The following is a 20,290-nucleotide window of genomic DNA, read 5'->3' as shown; positions in this document are numbered from 1 at the left end:
ATCAGGGCGGTCCGAACAGGAATGCCCAAATACCTGTAAAAATCAGAGCCTGTGTATACAAACACTTAGCTCACAACAAACTGGGGTGTAATCTACCACACACTAGCTTGCCGTGCACTAAGCATCCATGTAGATTCTGCTGCCCTCTCACTAAAAATTCCCCAAGTGTCCTTTAATCCTGGAGTTCTCAAACTTTTTCTAAGTTCCCTCTCCCTGACATGCTCTAAAAATTCCACAGCCCACCTGTGCCACAATAACTGGTTTTCTGCCTATAAAGGCAGGGCTGATGATATGGGGAGAACCAAGCGGAGCAACTGCCTGGGGTTCCATACTGCAGAGGACCTCAAGAAGCTACATTGGTTAGGCTTCAGTTTTAGCACTGGGTGGTTGCCTGCTAGGCCCCGGACTTCAGCACCACGTGGTGGGACTTCAGCTTTCTGCCCTGGGCAGCAGCTTTTCCGTCCCCTGAAATCTAGTTGCAGCCTGCAGGGGGCCCTATACTCCTGTTTGGGAACAACTGCTTTAAACTACTCCCATTTCAAAGTGAGATCCATCAAAGCATACTAGGGAAATTCTAGTGTGCTGCAGCTAAGATCCACAAAGGCATTTAGTTTGTGACAAGGTGGAGTGTAAATCTACTCATACTAGCTTGAAGTGCCCAAAGTATTTATAGAGCCAAGCTGTTAGGTGCTTTTAAAAATTTCACCTTTCACGATTTTCAGTGTGTAACTTTAGCAAAGCATGAATAGAAAGCCCCATGCATATTTATGGCTCTGCATCTATGAAAATAATAAAAATAAGAAAAGGAATGCATTCAGCATAAAAAAGAAAAAATGTATAAGCAAACAGGGCTAGATCCTCCACTGGTGTCCAGAAACATTACTTCTACTGACTCCAGTAAAATAAAAACATGGCCAAAAGGCAATAAAGAGATGGAGTAGGCAGTTAAGAGTCACCAGCAAGGAAGAAAAGTATTTTTAGATGAGGTTTGAGCAGGAGCGTACTGGCAATCAAAATAGGCCCGGGAAATGGGTTGAGAATGGCCCTCCCCATGACATCACCTCTGTGTGCCCCTCAAGCCCGGCACTCAGCGCAGGCGGCAGGTCGGGCTCTGTGTGCCGCATACAGCGCAGATGCGGAGCCGCTCAGCGTGAGGGGCAACATCATGTGGACACAACGGCCCACTGGATGACAGCCCACCAGGAAATTCCCAGTATCCCACCGGGCCAGTCCACCCCTGGGTTTGAGAAGTGATGGGGGGCAGGCGAGTCACATTCTACATGGTAAGCACTACAGAGAAGTTGTTTCTGGTTCCCAGTAGTGGTAAGATTGTGAAAAAAGGCTGAGAGGAAGCAAGTGAGCAGATGCACAGAACAGCAGAGAGAGATGAAATTTACCCTTGCAGCTGGAGCAAATCCACTGGAAACAATATGAGACAACATTAGGTTTTTTATGGAATGGAGACATATTGGGTATACACTGATTCATGATTCTCAACTGAAATGGAGACCAATTCTGCAGGCACACATACCGTGAAACCTCAGTGACCTCCATGAAGTTGCATGAGTATAACAGAGGAAATTTTGATTCATTCCTTTTGACAGCACAGTCTCCTATTCATCTCTCCATCAGAGGGAAAATGAAGTTTTTAAATGTTCAGTGTGATTAAGTAACCAGAAGTTCACATGCTGGCATCTCATTTCCTCTTGTCTCTGTCTCATTGGTCTACTGGTCTGGAAATTTCACAGAACAGGCTCTCTCTCTAGGCCTTAAGAGCTTCCAGGTTCCATGGAAGCACAAGACACCACATGCACAAACTTTCTCACACTATTTCTATCCCTCACCTTCCAGTTAGGCTGACTTTTTTAAACACTGAAACTAGAGATGGACATGAGCCAAAACTCTGGACGAGAAAGGAATTTGGACCCATCTGTACTTAACAGACCTGGATAATGTTCAAGTTTGGGCATACATTTGTGTAGGTGTTTATTTCATCCAAATTGGTTTGCCTAGTCCTACTATAAACAAGTTCCTAAAAGCGTAAAGAAAACATTTCCTCTCAGAGCTGTAAGACAGTGCTCTACCCCCATTTTCTGCTCTCCCCATAAGCATTCAACTTGTACTGAGTGAGACTTTCAGGAGAAAAGATCCTTAGCTGCTGTAAGTTGTTTTTGTGCCATTAAAGAGTATTTATGCCAACTGAGGATGTGGTCCAAGAGCTACAAAGTAGATCTCAGAGGACTTTTTTTCACTAAGAATTGAAATATGCCCTCTGGAACAAATGCATTGACCAATTAAGTTTTATACAGGACAAGAGAATGTGTTCATTCTTCAGGTTACTATAACCCAAATCTCCCTTGAATATTATAAATACAGCAAAGAGATGCTATCAGATTTATCAAAATCTCGGGGTTTGGAGGACATTCAGATATGCTTTCAGTGGACCATGTACTTCAGTATTTTCTCTCTACTATTTTTTTCATAATGACTTTTAACTCATTGTTCAGAAAAAGAAAGTGATTCTCTAATACTCTTATTAACAGGATAGCACAGATGAGCCTAGGGGAAGCTTTCAGTAAGTTTTTTGCTTCTCCTTGTAAAGGACTTTCAGTATCTGAGAATTTTGTGCCAATATACTGTAGACTAAAAAAATAAACTGACTAATGTTGCTTCAGAAATGGTATGGTCTAACTATTTAAAGGATGAGCTTTAATGTTCCAAATGATGAATTTTGCAAGCGTTAAATATTATTGAAGAAAAGTGCTGCAGAATGCACTATTATACAAAATGAAATCATTAGTGTCATGAGATCAACTGTAGGTCCAAAGCAATATGGCCAGCAACCCTTTTTGTTTAAATTCCCCAAAATATATGAAGTGTCACAACCCAATCATTAACAAGAACTTTCAAAGTTCATAATAAATTGGGCTCAAATGGTAAATTTTATGGGTCCATTTCATTGTTTGATGCTGATTGGCTTGACACTGGTCTGGCTTCTTAGGCTTCAGCAAAATCCTACTTTGATTCAAGCATGTATGGACAGAGAAACACAACTATAACATTTTCCTTCCACCTTCTTGATGTTAACCATATAATTGCAGTATGGAATTATTACCAGGTTGCATTGTGCATGATACAGGAAGAGACTCCAAGGCTCAAGAAGTTGCCCATGGTCACCTGAAAAGTCCATATCCTCCATAACTATAGTTAGAAGACAGTTCTCTTCTGTTAGATTTATCAACTAGTAAGCAATGGAAGTGTTGGTAATGCTTCTACCAGTGTTTCTCACCTTTTTTTTAAAGGTACACCTTTAAAAAAAATTATAAGCACCCCCAGTACCTAAAGTTTTCAGACACACAAAATTTTAAACAACTTAATTATAGCTGGGCGGGCAATGAAATTTTTGGGTGCAAAAAGTACAAAAATAATAAAGCGCTGTAAAACAAAATAAAAATTAGGGTTGTCCAAATTTCAGTTGTGTTGACATACCCTCCCCCCCAAGACTTCTCTCAAGTACCCCTAAGAGTACTCGTACCACTGGATGAGAAACACTGAACTAGACCATTCCAACTCCCAGTCAATATACTTTACTAGCTTCTCTGATACATTGTCTCCATATGCACAGTTCAGAGGGGCAATGATATTGAACTACTGTAAAGCAAGGTACTGTAAGTTCTACAGCAATGCAAAGTTAGATTCAGAAAGGGAATTCAAGTCAACATGTCATGGCTAGTAGCTCCATGCTTTAATCCACTGGCTTTTTAGGAGGTTCCACCCATGCAGTTAAAAGTCATACCTGTCAATTTTAGCCTAATAATGGCTTTTTTCACATATATCCAGACAGTGCTAACTATCATTTAAATTCCCCCAAATCCATAAATATTATTCAGGTTGAAAAACAAATACATCTTTATCAAAAACAACAATCAACAGTCCGCACATCTTACTTGTATCAGTGCTATGTATCCAAAATAAAACTCATCTCAGGGCAGATGACCAGAATAAGAGGTATGTTCTACATTCATCTCATTTACATCCCGTTTTGAGGGCTAACCAGGCAATTGAACTGCCATCTCGTTTTCCGGAATGGGCCCGGACCTGGAGGGGATGGAGAAGGCAACCTGATCTCCTCCACCTCTTCGCTGCCAGGCCTACTTTTCTCTATTTATTGCTTCCTACCACCCATTCTCACATCCCCAGTATTAATCCTGATTATTACTCAGAAAATGGTGACGTTCATTTTTGCACCAAATTTTGGCCATTTTTACAACAAACACCAGTAATTTCCTGAGAAATCTTAAAATAAAAACTGAAGACAAAGGCACTTGCCATTTGGCTTCCACTTGCCTGATTAATTGACAGAGGGTGTTTCACATTTGCCATATCAGCTGCACCATTTAAAGTATTTTGAGTAATGAGGGCAATTTACTGTTTTGGGTGGAGAAGAGGGTGTTGGGGTTGAAGAGAATAGTGTGAGAGTTTAAAGACTTTATTCTGGAGAAATGGCATCCTTCAGTAGGGAAGGGAGACATTAATAGAAAATAAAGCCTTTCAGAAGTTCTGGTTCAGTAAATAAGTTTCCATAAGCACATCCTCCCATTCCCATTGAAGAGATTTGCACAAAATAAAATATAAATCTCCTACTGACTTCAGTTTTATAACACGTGCATTTGACTTGTGATGTAGGCCATCTGTTAGTTGGCAAAAGTAATAGCTAAATATTAACATGGACTCTTTTCCAAGTTATAGGTCAAATGCTATCACACGTAAGTGTTATCTATTCATTAAGATAAAACAAGTGTCTTGGTGTCACTAATTATTTATTTGATTAGTTGCCTATTTCCAGAACTTCAGAGGCAGCAAATACACCCTTATTTTCCTCTACTGGAGTAGTGCGTCTGTTTAGCCCCTCTTGGCAATTCTTAAAAATCAAACATGTTGCTTTGAGACTTTGCTAGAAAAGGAGAAAGTGAAGACTTTAGCATGTTTCAAATAAACATTCTGAAAATAAATCCTGCTGTTCCAAAATTTTATCACAGCGGAAGGGCTATGTTTAGAGGGTAGCTGGAGTAGATTCCCGTTCTGCAGTCACACCACTTTTGGTTCTGATCTGGTCAGATTTCAAGCTATGCAGTGACAGGCATGGTCGGTCTTTTAATTGGAGACCTCCAAAGAAGTGGCATTGGTGTTTCAAGAGGTGGCACTCTTCCCTCCACATCAGTAGAAAATGTATTGTCACAGCATGGGTTCAACAGGCTCTCTTGCTATGCTTTCAGTAAGGCACAAATCCAAGATTCTGATCACTTAAAAAGCTTCCATAGTAACAAACTCCAACCCCCATATGAAATACTAGTAAATAGGATAATATCTGTTGGAACAAGCAACAAGGAGAAGGGTACATCAAGTATTCTAGGAAGAGATTATAAATACAGGCTAACTACAGTTCTGAGATATCTCTTAAGTAAAACCAGGATTCTTCTTTTAATTATAAAGATCTTGCACCCAGTTCTTGGCTGCTGCAATGCCATCTTTTACCATGTGTGCGCTTTTACATTTTTATCTAGTGGTAACAAAAATATATATTGCAGCAACTATTTTAATGGAGAACTTTTTCATCAGTAAAATATACTGAAATATAGACGCCTGTATCCGATTTCAATATTATTGGCTAGTTTGGCATTATAAGAAAATCTTTTCAAAAGAACTCATGCTGTTTGTTTGAAAGATATTTTAACGTGATTTAGCCCTTTTCCCTCTTAAAAAAAAACAAACTGAAGGGGAAAAAATCCATTTAAAAAAAATAATAAGAGTGTTAGCTTCAGTGCCATGTTCCAGTTTGGATAAACAATTTGGAACAAATTCAGCCCTGATGTAAATAGAGCCATAGTCGCTGAAACCAGTTACATTTTTTGAAAGTTATTATTTTTAAAGCATTCCATCTCAGAAATGGCTTTGGCAACATGTCCCAGATGTTGTATATATTCTTGTCCAAAAGGAAGACTGACGCCCATGAATACTACTGGAACAATGAGTTGATTAGCTTTTTAAATTGTTGAGACCTTTTAGGGTTGCAGAGATCCCATGTGCATAGTACAAAGGCGGTGTCTGTGGACAGTTGTAGTTCTGAGATGAGGTATAAAAGAAAGTTATGGGGTGTTACATGGGAAGAAACACCTTAGGCCTTAGCTATAAGAAGAAGAAGAAGTAGGCTGAGCCTAGGTATGAAAAAGTTCCAATGCATGAATGCTGGGGGAGCTTTACATCACATCAATGGAGTACTTCAAATTGTCTGACAGAATGGTAACATACAGAAGATTCTGCTCTAACAATCTGCATTTAGATTTTAAACTCTTCTAAAACTGTTTTTTTTTTTTTTTAATTATTTTGAAGAGTCTACCTATCGCCATCAGGCAACTATCGATGATGAAGTTGTTTCCATGGAGATACTAGACACAGCTGGTCAGGTGAGTGAGAAGAGTTGAGAGGATCCGGTTCTCATACAAGAATAAGCAGGAGAACAGAGGTGGGAATAAGCAGATGCATGACATTTCCAGTGACTTAAATCAAGTAGAGCCCATGCTATCCTGAGCAGCGGCTGCCAGGCCCAAGTGCTGCACACAAATCGATGTTTTGAGTTTGTAATGTGGAAAACTGGGTGGCCAGCTGGGTAACCCTTTACTGTATATGCCTTAACTGTAACAAAGGCTGCATAAGAAACTGTGGCAGGTACCCCCAAGTTATTGCAGTTCATCAGATGCCCCAGCTGTCTCTGCACACGAGGAGCCTCCCACATAAGTCTGCAAGATGAAGGCTCTGCATGAAATCAGTACGAAGTCATCTATGCTAACAGTGACCTGCTTGCCCCAAGTCACATGACCAGATTTCCCTAGTAGGTTGTCACTCTTGCCAGGGCAAGATACAGACAGTCTAGCAGTATCGCGCTAAGTGACCCATGTGGACACCCAAGAGTTGGGAAGTGTCCCTGAGCTAACTTCGTAGAAAGGCATTGCAACACCAGGATATAGGGACCAAATAGCCACTGCCCATAGCTAGCTGAGCATACACCTGTGCAACCAGGACATATAAGCTATACTCATGAAAACAAACCATGTAGATTCACCCTCCCCACAGCAACCTTTCCCTCTAAAACACCAGCAGGTGTTCACACTGAAAACCACTAGAAACCTGCCTAAAGCTACCAGACTTTTCCTCAAAAATCTTCTTCACGGGCACACGACATAACAACTATGTTCACAGCTGCAGCTCCAGAGGGCCTGATTCTCCACTGCCTTGCAACCTGTGCGGTCATCTCCACTTTTGCAGAGTGGGTATAAAATTAGGAGAGTTGTGGTTTTACATCTACTTTGCCCATGTATAAATGGCTTTGCATGCTGCTCAGTCACTGAGAGGTGAGCCTAGTGGATGGATGTCTACCTGAAGGGCTGGTACTATTTTCCCAAACTGTACTTAACCAATGTATAATCTTTTCCTTAAACTGGTGTCCTCCTTTTCAAACAGGAGGATGCTATTCAGAAGGAAGGACACGTACGATGGGGTGAAGGCTTTGTGCTAGTCTATGACATCACCGACAGGGGCAGCTTTGAGGAAGTGCTGCCACTTAAGAACTTGCTGGATGAAGTTAAAAAACCCAAGAATGTTACTCTGATCCTAGTGGGGAACAAAGCAGACCTGGACCACTCCAGGCAAGTCAGCACAGAGGAAGGAGAAAAGCTAGCCACAGAACTGGCATGCGCGTTTTATGAGTGCTCTGCTTGTACAGGTGAAGGCAACATCATGGAGGCCTTCTACGAGCTGTGCCGTGAGGTACGGCGTCGTAAGATGGTCCAGGGCAAGACTCGAAGACGGAGCTCCACCACCCACGTCAAGCAGGCAATTAACAAGATGCTCACCAAAATCAGCAGCTAAAAGAATTGTAACAAAGTAGAAAACCGCTGTAGAGCAGGTTACCGGTAGTTTGGGGTAAGGAAGGTCAAAGCTTTATTTAAAAAAAAAAAATCACTTCATCCTTTTTGAGTATATAGAGCAGATTCTGGTCTACTTGATTTAAATGGTTTTAGAGTGGTAGTGTGCCCCACACCATTTCTGTCCAGCATCAGAGACAGGATGTCCAAAGAATTGGAAGACTCAAGGGTCTGGTAATGAGACAGCTTCTCAGTTCCTGGTTTCAATGCAGCCCTGACTGACGATAATTGAAAATCATTATCTTCTGGTGGCTGCTCAGAGGCCTATGAGTCTCGGTCCAGAAACAAGTGATATCCTCAGCAGAGGCAGCAAGAACTGAATCACCTGAGACACTGCTTTATTTACTCTCCAAAATTGTTAATCTGGCACCTTTCACTAGCACTACATTTACACCTAATTGCTTTTATTATGACCCATCCTTTCTTGTATTATTTTTCCAGCTCAATACTAGTGCCTATATTCTTAGGTATGTATTTAATCTAGGGAGATATTGCATGCCGGTAGAGATTTCGACCAGAGATGGGTGAATTTTGACAGGTCTGAAGGACCTAAATATGGCTGTATTTCCAGGTGTCTCAGATCTGCAAAAGTGGGCAAGGAGTATTGCATAAACAGCTTTTTCACTCCACCTCAGAGAACAGATGTTTGTATTGGGGGCGGGGGGGGGGGGGGGGGAGGGGAAAGGGAGAGGAGGGAAGGAATCCAACAAAGATAAACAAACAATCTACTAGTGAAATTCTAGAGATTTGTTTATGGCTAGTCATGAGTTTTTGATGAGGTTCACTTAGCTGATTTATCCAGAATGATATTTAAAAGTAAAAATAGGCTCAGTCTAAAACTCAAATTTTGCATAGGGTGAGAATTCAAAATCCAAACTCACATGCAGATATAATATAAATGGCTTCTTTTTATACAATGGAACAAGCCAAAAGCCCACAAACTTTCAAGCATTTCGAATACAAATCTAAATATTATAGCTTGGGTTCATGGTTAGTTTAAACCAGCAGAGAAGACATTTTTCGCTTTAATGGTATTAATCTGATTATTTTTCCCTTTCCTCCATCCCTGTGGCTTCAGACTCTCTCAGATTTCGCTCTGCTTTACTCACTATTGGCTGTATTCCTGGGGCCTCCTTGAGGGAGGAGATGGAGACAGACACACACGGGAGCTAAAATTAGGAGGTAGTTAAGAATTTTCAGATTATGCTTCTCTCTCAGCAGTTACATTACACACCCTTTTAGGCAGCTAGGAATGGAATCAAGACTATCATGCAGAACTACAGGCAATTGAGTGGATCTACAAATAGGAGTATGAGCATCTATTTCCTTTCATGAATACCCCTCTTCAATTCATGTACTCAGAGCTTTATTCTCCATTGATTGGCAACTTGTCCAGTCATTCACACCCGTGCAAAGGGATTGAAGAATGGATGGAGAATGGCAAATAAGTGGTGGAATGTGATTTGTTGGAACTTTGTGTGGGTATAAATGACCACATAAGGGGCAGCAGAATCATGTAAGACCTCTGTTTCCTCTTCCTCATGAGTCCTAAATCAATTTTTAAATATGGAATGACTTACAGAGACTGTCAAGCTCACTTTCTTTTGAACAATGTCACTAACAAATCTCTCTGATCACTGTCATTGAAGGAATACATAGTCAAATGTACTTTAAAGACCCAGATGCTCTAGGTTTACTTTCTGAACTTCATTGCGTTTGGGACAGTGAAATTAGACTGTTGATCGTGGAGCAAATTTCTCTTTTTTGGTTCTCCTTTTTACACATGCTATATTTCAGGTGCCAACACTATAATATAATCTTCTAAGCATGATTCTGGTCAGAAGAGTACCAGAAAAATGGTTACCTTCTCATTCAATACATCTTCCCAAAATGTATCAGTCATATTGCTACCTTCAGTGACAACAATCAGCTTTTACCCTATTACCCGGTTAGCAATGTAGGGACAACACAGCTATGGGAGAGTAAGGTTCTATTCTGGCTCATGCATCAACACTTGCTATTCTCTTACAGAATACAGGAACCAACTAGAGAGAGAAACTGTGGAACTGGCCTTCATATGCAATTTTGACACATTTAGCCAGGGACTGGACCAAGATCTCTCTTGGATGGGCCATTCTGTTCAAAGCCCAAACAACGTCAAAAGCTAAGTATCAGGCACTTACAACCCACCTTATTAGCCTCATTTAGCAGAGACACTTTAATTGACAGGGTTTCTTTTCCTCCTCCTCCCCTCCCCTTCTTTTCTTGCTTTATACTTGACCCTCTGAGCCTCTTGCTTCATATTTGTCATCTGAAGAAGTGGGTTGTGCCCATGAAAGCTCATGATACTTACCTGTATTTTTTGTTAATCTCTAAGGGTATGTCTACGCTTGCAGACTAATTCGAAATAGGGCTGCAAATGTAGGCATTCGAAATTGCAAATAAAGCCCAGGATTTAAATATCCCGCACTTGATTTTCATCTTCACGGCCGGGCGACATTTTTTTTTTAAATTGACAAGCCCGAAATAACTGCCTACATCTACACACGGCAGTGAAACGGGCATTCGAAATAAAGCCCTAGTTCAAAATACCTGTTATTCCTCCTACAATGAGGTTTAACAGGTATTTTGAACTAGGGCCTTATTTTGAATGCCCATTTCACTGCCGTGTGTAGATGCAGGCAGTTATTCCGGGCTTGTCAATTTCAAAAAATGGCGCCCAGCCGGGAAGATGCAAATCAAGCGCAGGATATTTAAATCCCAGGCTTGATTTGCAATTTCAAATGCCTACATTTGCAGCCCTATTTCGAATTAGTCTGCAAGTGTAGACATACCCTACGGTGCTACAGGACCACTCATTTTTAAGCTTTTTTTTTTTTTTTTTTAAGTTACAGACTAACAGGGCTACCCCCTTACTACATCTTGCAAACATGCATGTGATTAACTTGATATGCATGAGAAAGTGTTGTCAGATTCAGGACCTAAATTTCTCCAATCACCTTTAATAATGTCATATGAGCCTGAAAGAACACATTTTACACATCCCAAGACTGAAGATTTGGAAACGGGGGAGGTAGAATGCGGAATGAGATTAGTTTACTTGTGTACTGAGGAATTTGATTTGAAGATCAGTGAGAAAGAACATGGGATGTCATAACGCTCTTAGACTACATTTTCAAAATTTACTTTTCTCAACTAAAGAAATACTAAATTATGATCTCAACTTTTCAACAATGTGCATTTAAAATGTGTCTTTCCTGTTAACATTTGTTTATGCGGAGGTAATGAAATCCCTTGGTAAAGAACACATCATGCTGAGCTAACATGGCTTACTTGTTACAGACTGGAGACTGTCTAATAATATTAGCACCTTTATTTGTGAAGATCGGGTTGGAGATTACTGTAAATGACAGATGAAAAAATAGGGGCTATTTTGTGATTTGGGTATTTTTTCCATTTTGTTTTTAATTAAGAATGCTGTTGTTTTGCCTCTGTTTAATGGGCTGATTGTCAAGCCAGTTGCAACACAGTATGACTACAGTCTAATTTACTGCTTCTCAAGGTGTTGCAATGTATTGTTGGCTGCTCTGTAGAAGTTTCCTATTCCTACAATTTTTCAAATGAGCCAGAAAATAATAGTGTTGAAAGGCCCAAATACAAGATGAACCCATATCTACTGATCTTTCAGCAGGAAACAGAGTAATTTAAAGCCTTCACTTCTATTCTTACTGCCAATTTTTCTTTTTGAATGGCATTTCTCCCTTTTATATTGCACTTCCTTTTAAAGTAGTTTCTTCGTCACTTCATCATGATTGATTGAGATTCATTGAAGTCACAAATTTACAGAAGTAGAAATTTTCACACTGCAAGATTTGGTAAAGGATCCAAACGTTATCAAACTTGGACCTGGTCCAGGGGATTGTTGCAATCATTACAGGCAAACATGAAATTTGGATCTGTATCAAGATAAACTTTCCCAAAATTTGGGGATATTTGTATATGGGGCTTTGGGTACATATGTATTTGGCACATATATTGTACCAAATTATATATAACTATATGCATTTTGACACACAAGAATATGAAGGCCCATGCGCAGAGTAGATTATAAGAATATAAAAATAAGATAAAATCAGTGCTCTTTGTACTGACCTCTTACATGTTCATTTTCCTCTGGAGGCCTCTGATACTTTGTTTTTCAATTAACAAGGGGCCGGATCCTCAAGTCCTCATTTAGTTTTTATTTAGATGGACTTTTAAAGATATTTAGATGCCTTTGCCTGGGAGTTAGGCACCCAAATATCTTTAAAAATAAGGTCCTTAGTTCTTGCCTCAGGCAAACTCAAAGTGCATTTTGCCTGAATAAACTATTCAGGATTTGGCCCAGACCAAATGGACTTTACTGATGTGATTCGCAGGTATTTCACCAAAACTCCTAAGTATCCAGTAGAGCCAATATGTGTTTGGGGGCCTGAAGCCTGATACCATTAGCAATTATAGGAATTCAAAGCTGATCAAAAGTGTATTTGATGGCCTTTGTGAAATGGGTTGGTGAAGCTCTCTGCAACCCTTATACTAAGTAAGCGACAAATGAGTTGAAGCCATTACATTCAACCTGGTTGCCATGCACTTCATTGGAGCCTGGATTTCAACCCAGATGTGGTTGTTCCCAAATATCAGGGATAATTGGAATTCATTCTCCTGGGCTATTTCTCTGGCAACACCTATTGTTAGTACTAAATTTGATAAGAATTAAAGGAAGCAGATGGATGCCAATGATGCTATTCTAGGGCCCAGATCTGTTTCCTTTATAAATAAGGTGACTTATCTTACCCTCGTGGAATAAAAAGGGATTTTATTCAAATGTGCTCAGGCATATAGGCTAGATTTAAAGCTGTAGTTGAGATAGTTTCAATAAAGCTGAACGCTGGGCATGGAGAGCCAGAAATGGCTCTAAACACCTTAGTGTTTCCCCTAGTCCATCGTCCATTCAGTCCATCTTCCTGGCAACCAAGGCGCACCAGAGCATAAAGATACCTAATCTATGCCCTCTCTTCTTGGAAGCACCCCACTACAACAAGGCAAGCACCACCCCTATGCCGTATGGGGAATCCTCCAAAGGACAGATAAGCTAACTTTCCAGTTGCAATGTGCCACTAGAGCTGTACAAAACAGGTGGAGTAAAGTCAAGAATCATGCTCAGATTATAACTACCCCATCAACTACACTCATAACTTTTCCTGTAAAATAAATTGCTGCAATTCTTAGGTTTCAAGGGGAGAAAAGATCCTAAAGGTTATGTATGCATAGATTTTCTATTTCTTCTCTCTTTCTCTAATGGCTCGATCTATTTACATAACTTTCAAGAGGAGGGAAAAAGCATTTGTAAAGATATAAAGGCTTTAAATTCAAGAATACTCCTTGAAAGGCTTGGTGTAGCTGACTTATTTTCTTTGAAAAAGGACATCTATAATAAAACAAGTGTTATTTTAGAAACTTTGGTGGTATGTGTTTTATTTCCATTACACATGCCACTACAGGCAGTAACTATCTAGCCATTACGATGCAAAGGGCTTGAAATTCAACCACTCACTTTGTGGTGTTACTAATTGCCTGGGATGGAGGCCTATGGGAACTGAGGTCAGTCTTGATTCTAGTGGACAGAGCACCATATCACAGAAGCAATTTACATGATTTACAAGTGTCATCCTGGACTAAATTCGTCTCTGGGGTAACTCCACTGACTTCAGAAGGGTTACGCCCAGGATTAATTAAGCCCTTTGTTGGCAATCTTAGTAGCATCAATGACTAAGTGGACATGGAGATAACAATCTTCTCTCCTCTATCCCATAGGTAATCCCTTTCCAATTTGGGTTTAAGGCAGATGGGTGAAGTGTTGTGGAGAAGTCGTCAGTAGTGCAATCTTATCAAATGGCTCTGTGGTTAAAATGGGACTTCATTCTTCAGGGTTGTCAGGCTGGCCCTTTCTAACAGCACTCACAAAAGCAGCATTTATTATTATTTTGGAAGGATGTTGGCCTATCACCATGATTTGATACACAAGTGAATCGGTACCTATATGGGTACATATCAGAAGAATCCTACCATGAGACAGAAATTGTGTTGCATGCCGATTTTGAAACTTTAACCGTTAGTATTATTACTAGTCCACAGACTTGGATATGACTGTTCATTAGGTAAGAAAGGTCCTGTCCTTGAACCAGAAAACCAATGTCAAGAGAGCTGGGTTCAATCCCAGAATTTCGGAGTGACCTTGGGTGAGCCACATAACCTCTCAGTTCCTTAGCTAGAAATTAGGAATAACATTTTCGTAATCTACTGGGCGGTCTGATGTTTAATTCATTGACACCTGTAAAACTGGTTTGTATCCCTTATACCAACTTCTGTTCATAGATCTCCAAGCTTCAACGCTAGAACTATCGCTTTGCAGGGGGTGTTAAATTGTAATGCTAATGGCATTGATATATCTAGGAACATGAACTTATGGCCACCTCTATGGTTTGTCTACACAATATGTTAGCAAGCAGAAATGGAAATAGAAATTCTAGTGCACACCAGCATGCCACACACTAACTGCTCATGTGGGCTGTCATGCACTAAAAGTTTTCTAGCATGGGTTGACTTACTGCAGTGTGAAATGGGCAGTGCTGGAGTCCTGCCAGAACACCATTCCTTCAGTCATTTGGGGAGCCAGAATGCTATTCTGGTACTTCTACTAATCCTAGTCACTTCCCAGCCTCCACACAGGGGATAAGCAGGGCCCTGGTGCCAGTGCCTGGACCCAGTAGCAGGCCTAAGCAGCCTTTTTCCTGCCTTGGCTGCAGAGTGCCCTCTGAGTTGGCTGAAGCTGATATTGAGCCTCAGTGGCAGAGCAGTGCATGGAGAACAGGGGACAGGTCAGGCGCTGGAGATGCTGGAAGCTTGGAGCTGCGTAGCAAGGATGCCCAGACAGTAGAGGCTCCCTGCCAGGAACAGATAGAAGGGATGCAGGGATGGGATAGATTCTGTGTGGAGTCAGGCCCCATGCTTCCTGTGGCCTTTCCCAGTATCCCTATCTTCCTCCCAGCTCCCACCACAACCCCATTGCTTCCTCTCAGGGCCTCTGCACATCGGGTCTCTCCTGCCCTCGCCCCCCACACCAACATTTAGAACAAGCTTCTGCTGCTTCCTGCAGTTTTTTTTTTAAAGAAATCCAGCACTGGAAATGGGGCTGTCTCATCCTGCACTAGGGAACTTTGTGTGCACCAATGGAGCCTCCACAGACATTTAATGAGTGACATGCTGATGTGCACTAGAGTTTACACCCAAGCTGGAGTGCAGTAATGTACCCTGTAGACAAGCTGAAAGGAAGGCAAACTCCTGACTAACCTATCCACTGCTAGCTATATATTTTCAATTAGTGGCTGATTGGCAGATCTGACTATTCAGGTTGGTCAATAGCGTTGTATTTTATCTATCACTTCAACCTATCTCTTCTTCCAGAATCGAAATTACCCTGATATAGATCATCCTAAAATACATTCAAATGGAATGACTAAGAGTAAAATCAAATAAAAACAAAGAAGAGACATAACCTGTGTACAGGTTAAACTCCCATTCATTTTGAGGGGAATTTTTACTGAATAAGGAGCTTAAGATTTTCCACAAAAGCATTATAACTTACTAACAGTAAAAGCATGTGGACGATCCAACCAGAAATGCAATTAGAAAGATTAAATGCATGACAGTTTTCTTTGTACAAATATTTTTACAAAGAAATCAAATCCAAATGAAATGCAAATATTATTATTAACACCAGTTGCACAGAGTTTAAATTAATATCAGACGTAGGGTGTCCAAGTTTTAATTTCAATGTGGAAATAAAGCTTCTGGATCATTCGGTGTTTTAGAATTAGCTTTAGTTAACTATGAAAAATGGCTATCCCTAAATCATTTTAAACAATTTCTAACAACTGCTTTGCTTTGGCTTCATGCTCTATCTACATGACAAGCTTCAAATGTAAAGTGGTTATTAAAAGAATAGGATGGTACATATTTCATTTTGAAATCTTAAGAAATTAGACAAGAGATAAACACATTACCCAAGATATATTTTAAAGCAGAAAGGTTCCATGCTCATCTCTAAGTTCTGAAATATTTTATATTCTGGTACCAATGCAACATTATGCACTAAGCTTATCAATGAAGATATAGAACTCTGGATATTCAGACTCAAAAGCATGGGCCTCTACCACATGAACTAAGAGTAACTTATGTGGTACTGGATCTTCAGGGTGTAGCCAAGTTAGTCTGTTACAGAAAAAAAACAACAAATGGCCTGGTAGCACTTTATAGATTAACAAAACATGTAGATGGTATCATGAGCTTTATAAAAGCACTACCAGACCATTTGTTGTTTTTATCTGGTACGGTTATCTGCCATATATCCCCTGTCTGGTCCAGTCATTTACAGGGTGATACGAGCAAACATACTTAACCAGTGTGATGCATAATATCTTCAGCCTGGTTTTCAAAGGCATTAAGGACTTCTCTTGATATCACTTAAGTTTGGTTGCTCTGCATTACTCTAACTGTGTAGAGTGTATCAGATAAAATCTCAGAATGTTTACTTTGAACTTCGGTGGTAGTATCCACTCAAGAATTCCAAAGCATGTTAGGTAGATAAATGAAGGAGGCCTCATAACTTCCTGTGAAGTAGACCAGTATCATCATTATCTATATAATGGTAGGAAAACAGGGGCACAGGGAGCTTAAGTGACTTGCCCTGGTAGAGACAGGGATATAAGAAATCTTGTGATTCCCTGCCATCTTTGTGCTTTACCCAAAGCCTGTATCCTTCTCTCAGATTATCAGAAGTTTATCTACAAAACTGCTTTGTAGATAAACTTGATTAGCTAAACCCATCCAAATTGTGGTGATACGTTTTTATAAAAGCATCCATGTCCTCTTTCAAAGTTGCCAGAACAAAAGTTTAGAAGTGTTTGTTTTGGGTCAATCAAAATGTTTATATTAAAAATATAGTTTCAAAGAAACTTCAGAGGCAGGTCATTCTGAAACAAAGGCTTGGGGGGAGAAATAATGACATTTCATAAAGAAAACTATTAGATTTTGCAAAACTTTTTGGATTCTCAGCTTATGAATGTCAGCAGAGTCACAGCAAAGAACCTGACTCTCTAATGCCACAATAATGGTAGGTCCAGGCCCACCTGTCAAAGTCCTAGAAACTTAGAAATCTGGTGACACTTTGAGCCACTGTCTCTCTATCATCCAGCCTGTGGGAAGTGAATACACTGTGCATAAGACTGGGATCATGAGAAGAGAGGCCAGATTCAAAGATACCCATTGACTTCACTTGGCCTTAGTGAGTTTGTGAGAGTAATAAAGATAAGTATTAATTTGTGGGGGAGGGATGATGCATAGGCAAATGCAAGAGTTAACAGAAGGGAGGAGGAGGAAAAGAGGGTGAACTAGAGACTAGATGAAAGATCATCAGGAGATGTCCAAATGGAAATTAAGAAAAGTCCTGGAATAGAGAAATATACACACACAGCAAGAAATGAGACAGAAGTTGAGTATGTTGGCATCAGGGATGGAGGGGGGAGGAGCTGGTTGAGAGTGTAGAATTGGGTATTAGAATAAGAGACCTATGGATAGGGTGTGTGTGTGTGTGTGTGTGTGTGTGTGTGTGTGTGTGTGTGTGTGTGTGTGTGTGTAAAAGAGTGGCAGAAAGTGTGTGGACAGTCTCTCACACTGATACCTCAACATTTTAAAAATTCTAGATAAAATTTCTCTAGGATGGTCAAAATAGAACAATCACTATGAGCATTCAATCTTTAATTTTAATTTGAGATGTCCCATTATGGTGCCAATTTGAATAGGGCGAACCTCTCTAGTCCAGAACTCTCTGGTCCAGAAACATCCGTGATCTGACATGATTTTATTTAGCTGGCTGTCCACTTATCATGGGTGTGGCCAAGTTTCCTGCAGTCCCATAAAGTTTGTTTGTAGCCACCAGTCCTGGCTCTCATTGCTCTGTGTTGTTTAGCTCTAGTTTACCCCTACATGTTCTCTAACAGCCCAGTAAGCAGTAGAAATGTTGGTAATACTGCTAGACAATACTGACCTCCCATGGTCTGGAAAATTCTCCAGCTCAAAACTGGTCAGGTTTTGAGAGCGCTGGACTACAGAGTTTCAACCTGTATCAGTTGTGATAATATTTTGTGATGTGGGCATTAGTACCTTTGGAATCAAGATTTCCCTCCTTCCCCCCCCAAAAAAACCCCACCACTACTCAAACCCTTCAGTTTTGTCAAAAACATTTTTCAATGGAAAAAACTCTTTAGATGAAAATTTTCTGCCCAGCTCTAGTTTGGATTATATTGTGCTCAGTATTGTTGCCTTTGGGGTCTAGAGCCTGAGGACATAAGCATCTTCATTTTCTTGTTTTCATTCATTTCTCCTGATGTTGCAGGTTGCTGTGTATCTGTTAACTAATGAGCCTTTTAGAGCTCAGGAGTGCAAGGAAATGCTGCCCTACTAATGCCTAGATACAAATTGCAACTCACAAAGCAGGTGCAAGGTGATATGGCCACGTTGTGTTAGTACGTACGCATGTGCACCAAGGGTTGCTGCTGGAGTCTCTCTGTATGTGTCAGTGCATCTGTTAACTACCCTTCCATTTTGTCCTTGTTTTTCTGAAGATTTCACAAGGAAGAAGAACAGAAATATTAATTGTTAGGAAACTGATAATAGTTTTAAAAGTTAAATGCTGCAAAAGTCATTTGCTTATTATGTTTCTGTGCCCTTTGAATAAGCAGGGTGGAAGCTGAGGGGCTTTTTGGGTGGGGGAGGATGGTGACTGGAGTGGTAATTGGGAAAAATCAAGAAAAAGTTCAGCCACAGATTTTGTTTGTTTTTGTATAACATGGCGGCTTGGGGCTAGAGCACACGAGATTGAAGACAGTCAAATATTGGCTAAAGCACTTTCAGGCTCAGACACAGCTAGGATTGCCAACTTTCTAATTGCACAAAACTAAATTTCCCAAAGCCCCACCCCTACCTTGCACCTTCCTAAAGGCCCTGTCCCCAGTTCACTGGCTCCCTCCCTCCCACCATCGCTTGCACTCCCTCACCCTGACTCACTTTCACTGGGCTGAGGCAGGAGATTGGGGTCCAGGAGCAGATGAGGGCTCTAGCTGGGATGCAGACTCCAGGAGAGAAGCAGAAATGTGGGGCTCAAGGTCCAGCCTGGGCAGGGAGTTGGGTGCAGGAGGGGGTGGGGAATCACAAGTGGGGCTGGGGGTGAGGGGTCTGAGGTGCAGGCAGGAGTTCAGGACTGGGGCAGGGAGTTGGAGTGTGGGTAACAGCTGCAGGTCCAACTGGGCAGAGCTCTCAGGTGGTTCCCAATCAGCTGTGTGGCAGGATTAAGGTAGGCTTCTCTTCCCTGGCTCTGTGCAGCTTTCAGAAGTCACCAGCATGTCCCTGGGATGCCTACTGAGGGGCCTGTGGGCATGGGCAGTGCACAGAGCATCGCCCCGCAGTGGTTTCTGACCAGTGGAAGCTGCAGAGACAGCACACAGAGCTTCCCTAATTGCCTGTCCACATAGCACAGAGACATGCCGGCGGCTTCTGAGAGCAGTGCGGAGACAGTGCAGGCAGGAATTTGTCACTAATTCCACTGCACCGCAACCAGACTTTTAATAGCCTGGTCAGTGCTGGTGACAGGAGCCACCAGGATCACTTTTTTAACCAGGTGTTCTATTAAAAAAAACAGACACCTGAGACCTTGAGGAGCAAAGAGCACCCAAAGTATGCACATAGCCAACATGACACTTTACAATAGAATATTTACTCACACCGAGAATATTATAAAAGATTTCACAAAATATGTACAGGAGGTTTTCTGTGGGCTAACCATGATGTTACAGGTCTAATCCTATTTCCATAAAAGTCAATGGTAAATATTCCTAATAGGAGTTCAGCCCTAACTATATTGGAGGCCAAGATTTTCCAGAATGAATAAAGATTTGGAGGGGCTAACTTTAAACAGAAAGAGTTGAGCACCCATCTTTTGAAAATCTGGGCACTTTTGAAAATAACTGGTTACTTTGGAAAAATCTTGGCTATAAGAGTATAATGTAGTACGTGCTACAACTGAACTGGTGAAAGGAACTTTGAAAAGTCAATAGTTAATATCAGTGCTTCATTCCAAGGTAAGTCGGTAAGGCCCACCAGCCTTTGAAAAGTGACTCACCGCCTCAATGAACTTTTCCAGCCTCTGATCCTTA

The 20,290-nt window shown here is 40.9% G+C and overlaps 1 protein-coding gene and 1 long non-coding RNA gene across 4 annotated transcripts in view; one reads left to right on the top strand and one right to left on the bottom strand.

Annotated features, from left to right (window-relative positions):
• The window catches only part of RERG (RAS like estrogen regulated growth inhibitor), a 121,998-nt gene extending 111,570 nt beyond the window's left edge, over positions 1-10,428 (top strand). For both annotated transcript variants that reach the window (XM_006130256.4, XM_006130257.4), the window contains exons 4-5: positions 6,391-6,464; positions 7,519-10,428. In XM_006130256.4, coding sequence (XP_006130318.1) covers positions 6,391-6,464; positions 7,519-7,926 — 482 coding nt within the window. In that variant the 3' untranslated portion in view covers positions 7,927-10,428. The remainder of the gene's footprint in view (positions 1-6,390; positions 6,465-7,518) is intronic.
• LOC142818349 (uncharacterized) overlaps positions 1-20,290 on the bottom strand; it is a 158,111-nt gene that overhangs the window by 67,231 nt on the left and 70,590 nt on the right. The gene's annotated exons all lie outside the window — the stretch shown is intronic.

The sequence above is a fragment of the Pelodiscus sinensis genome, chromosome 1, assembly GCF_049634645.1.
Source record: "Pelodiscus sinensis isolate JC-2024 chromosome 1, ASM4963464v1, whole genome shotgun sequence".
In the NCBI taxonomy this organism is placed as follows: Eukaryota; Metazoa; Chordata; order Testudines; family Trionychidae; genus Pelodiscus; species Pelodiscus sinensis.
Note: the sequence above shows the minus strand (reverse complement) of the source record. Positions and strands in the feature narration are given on the sequence as shown.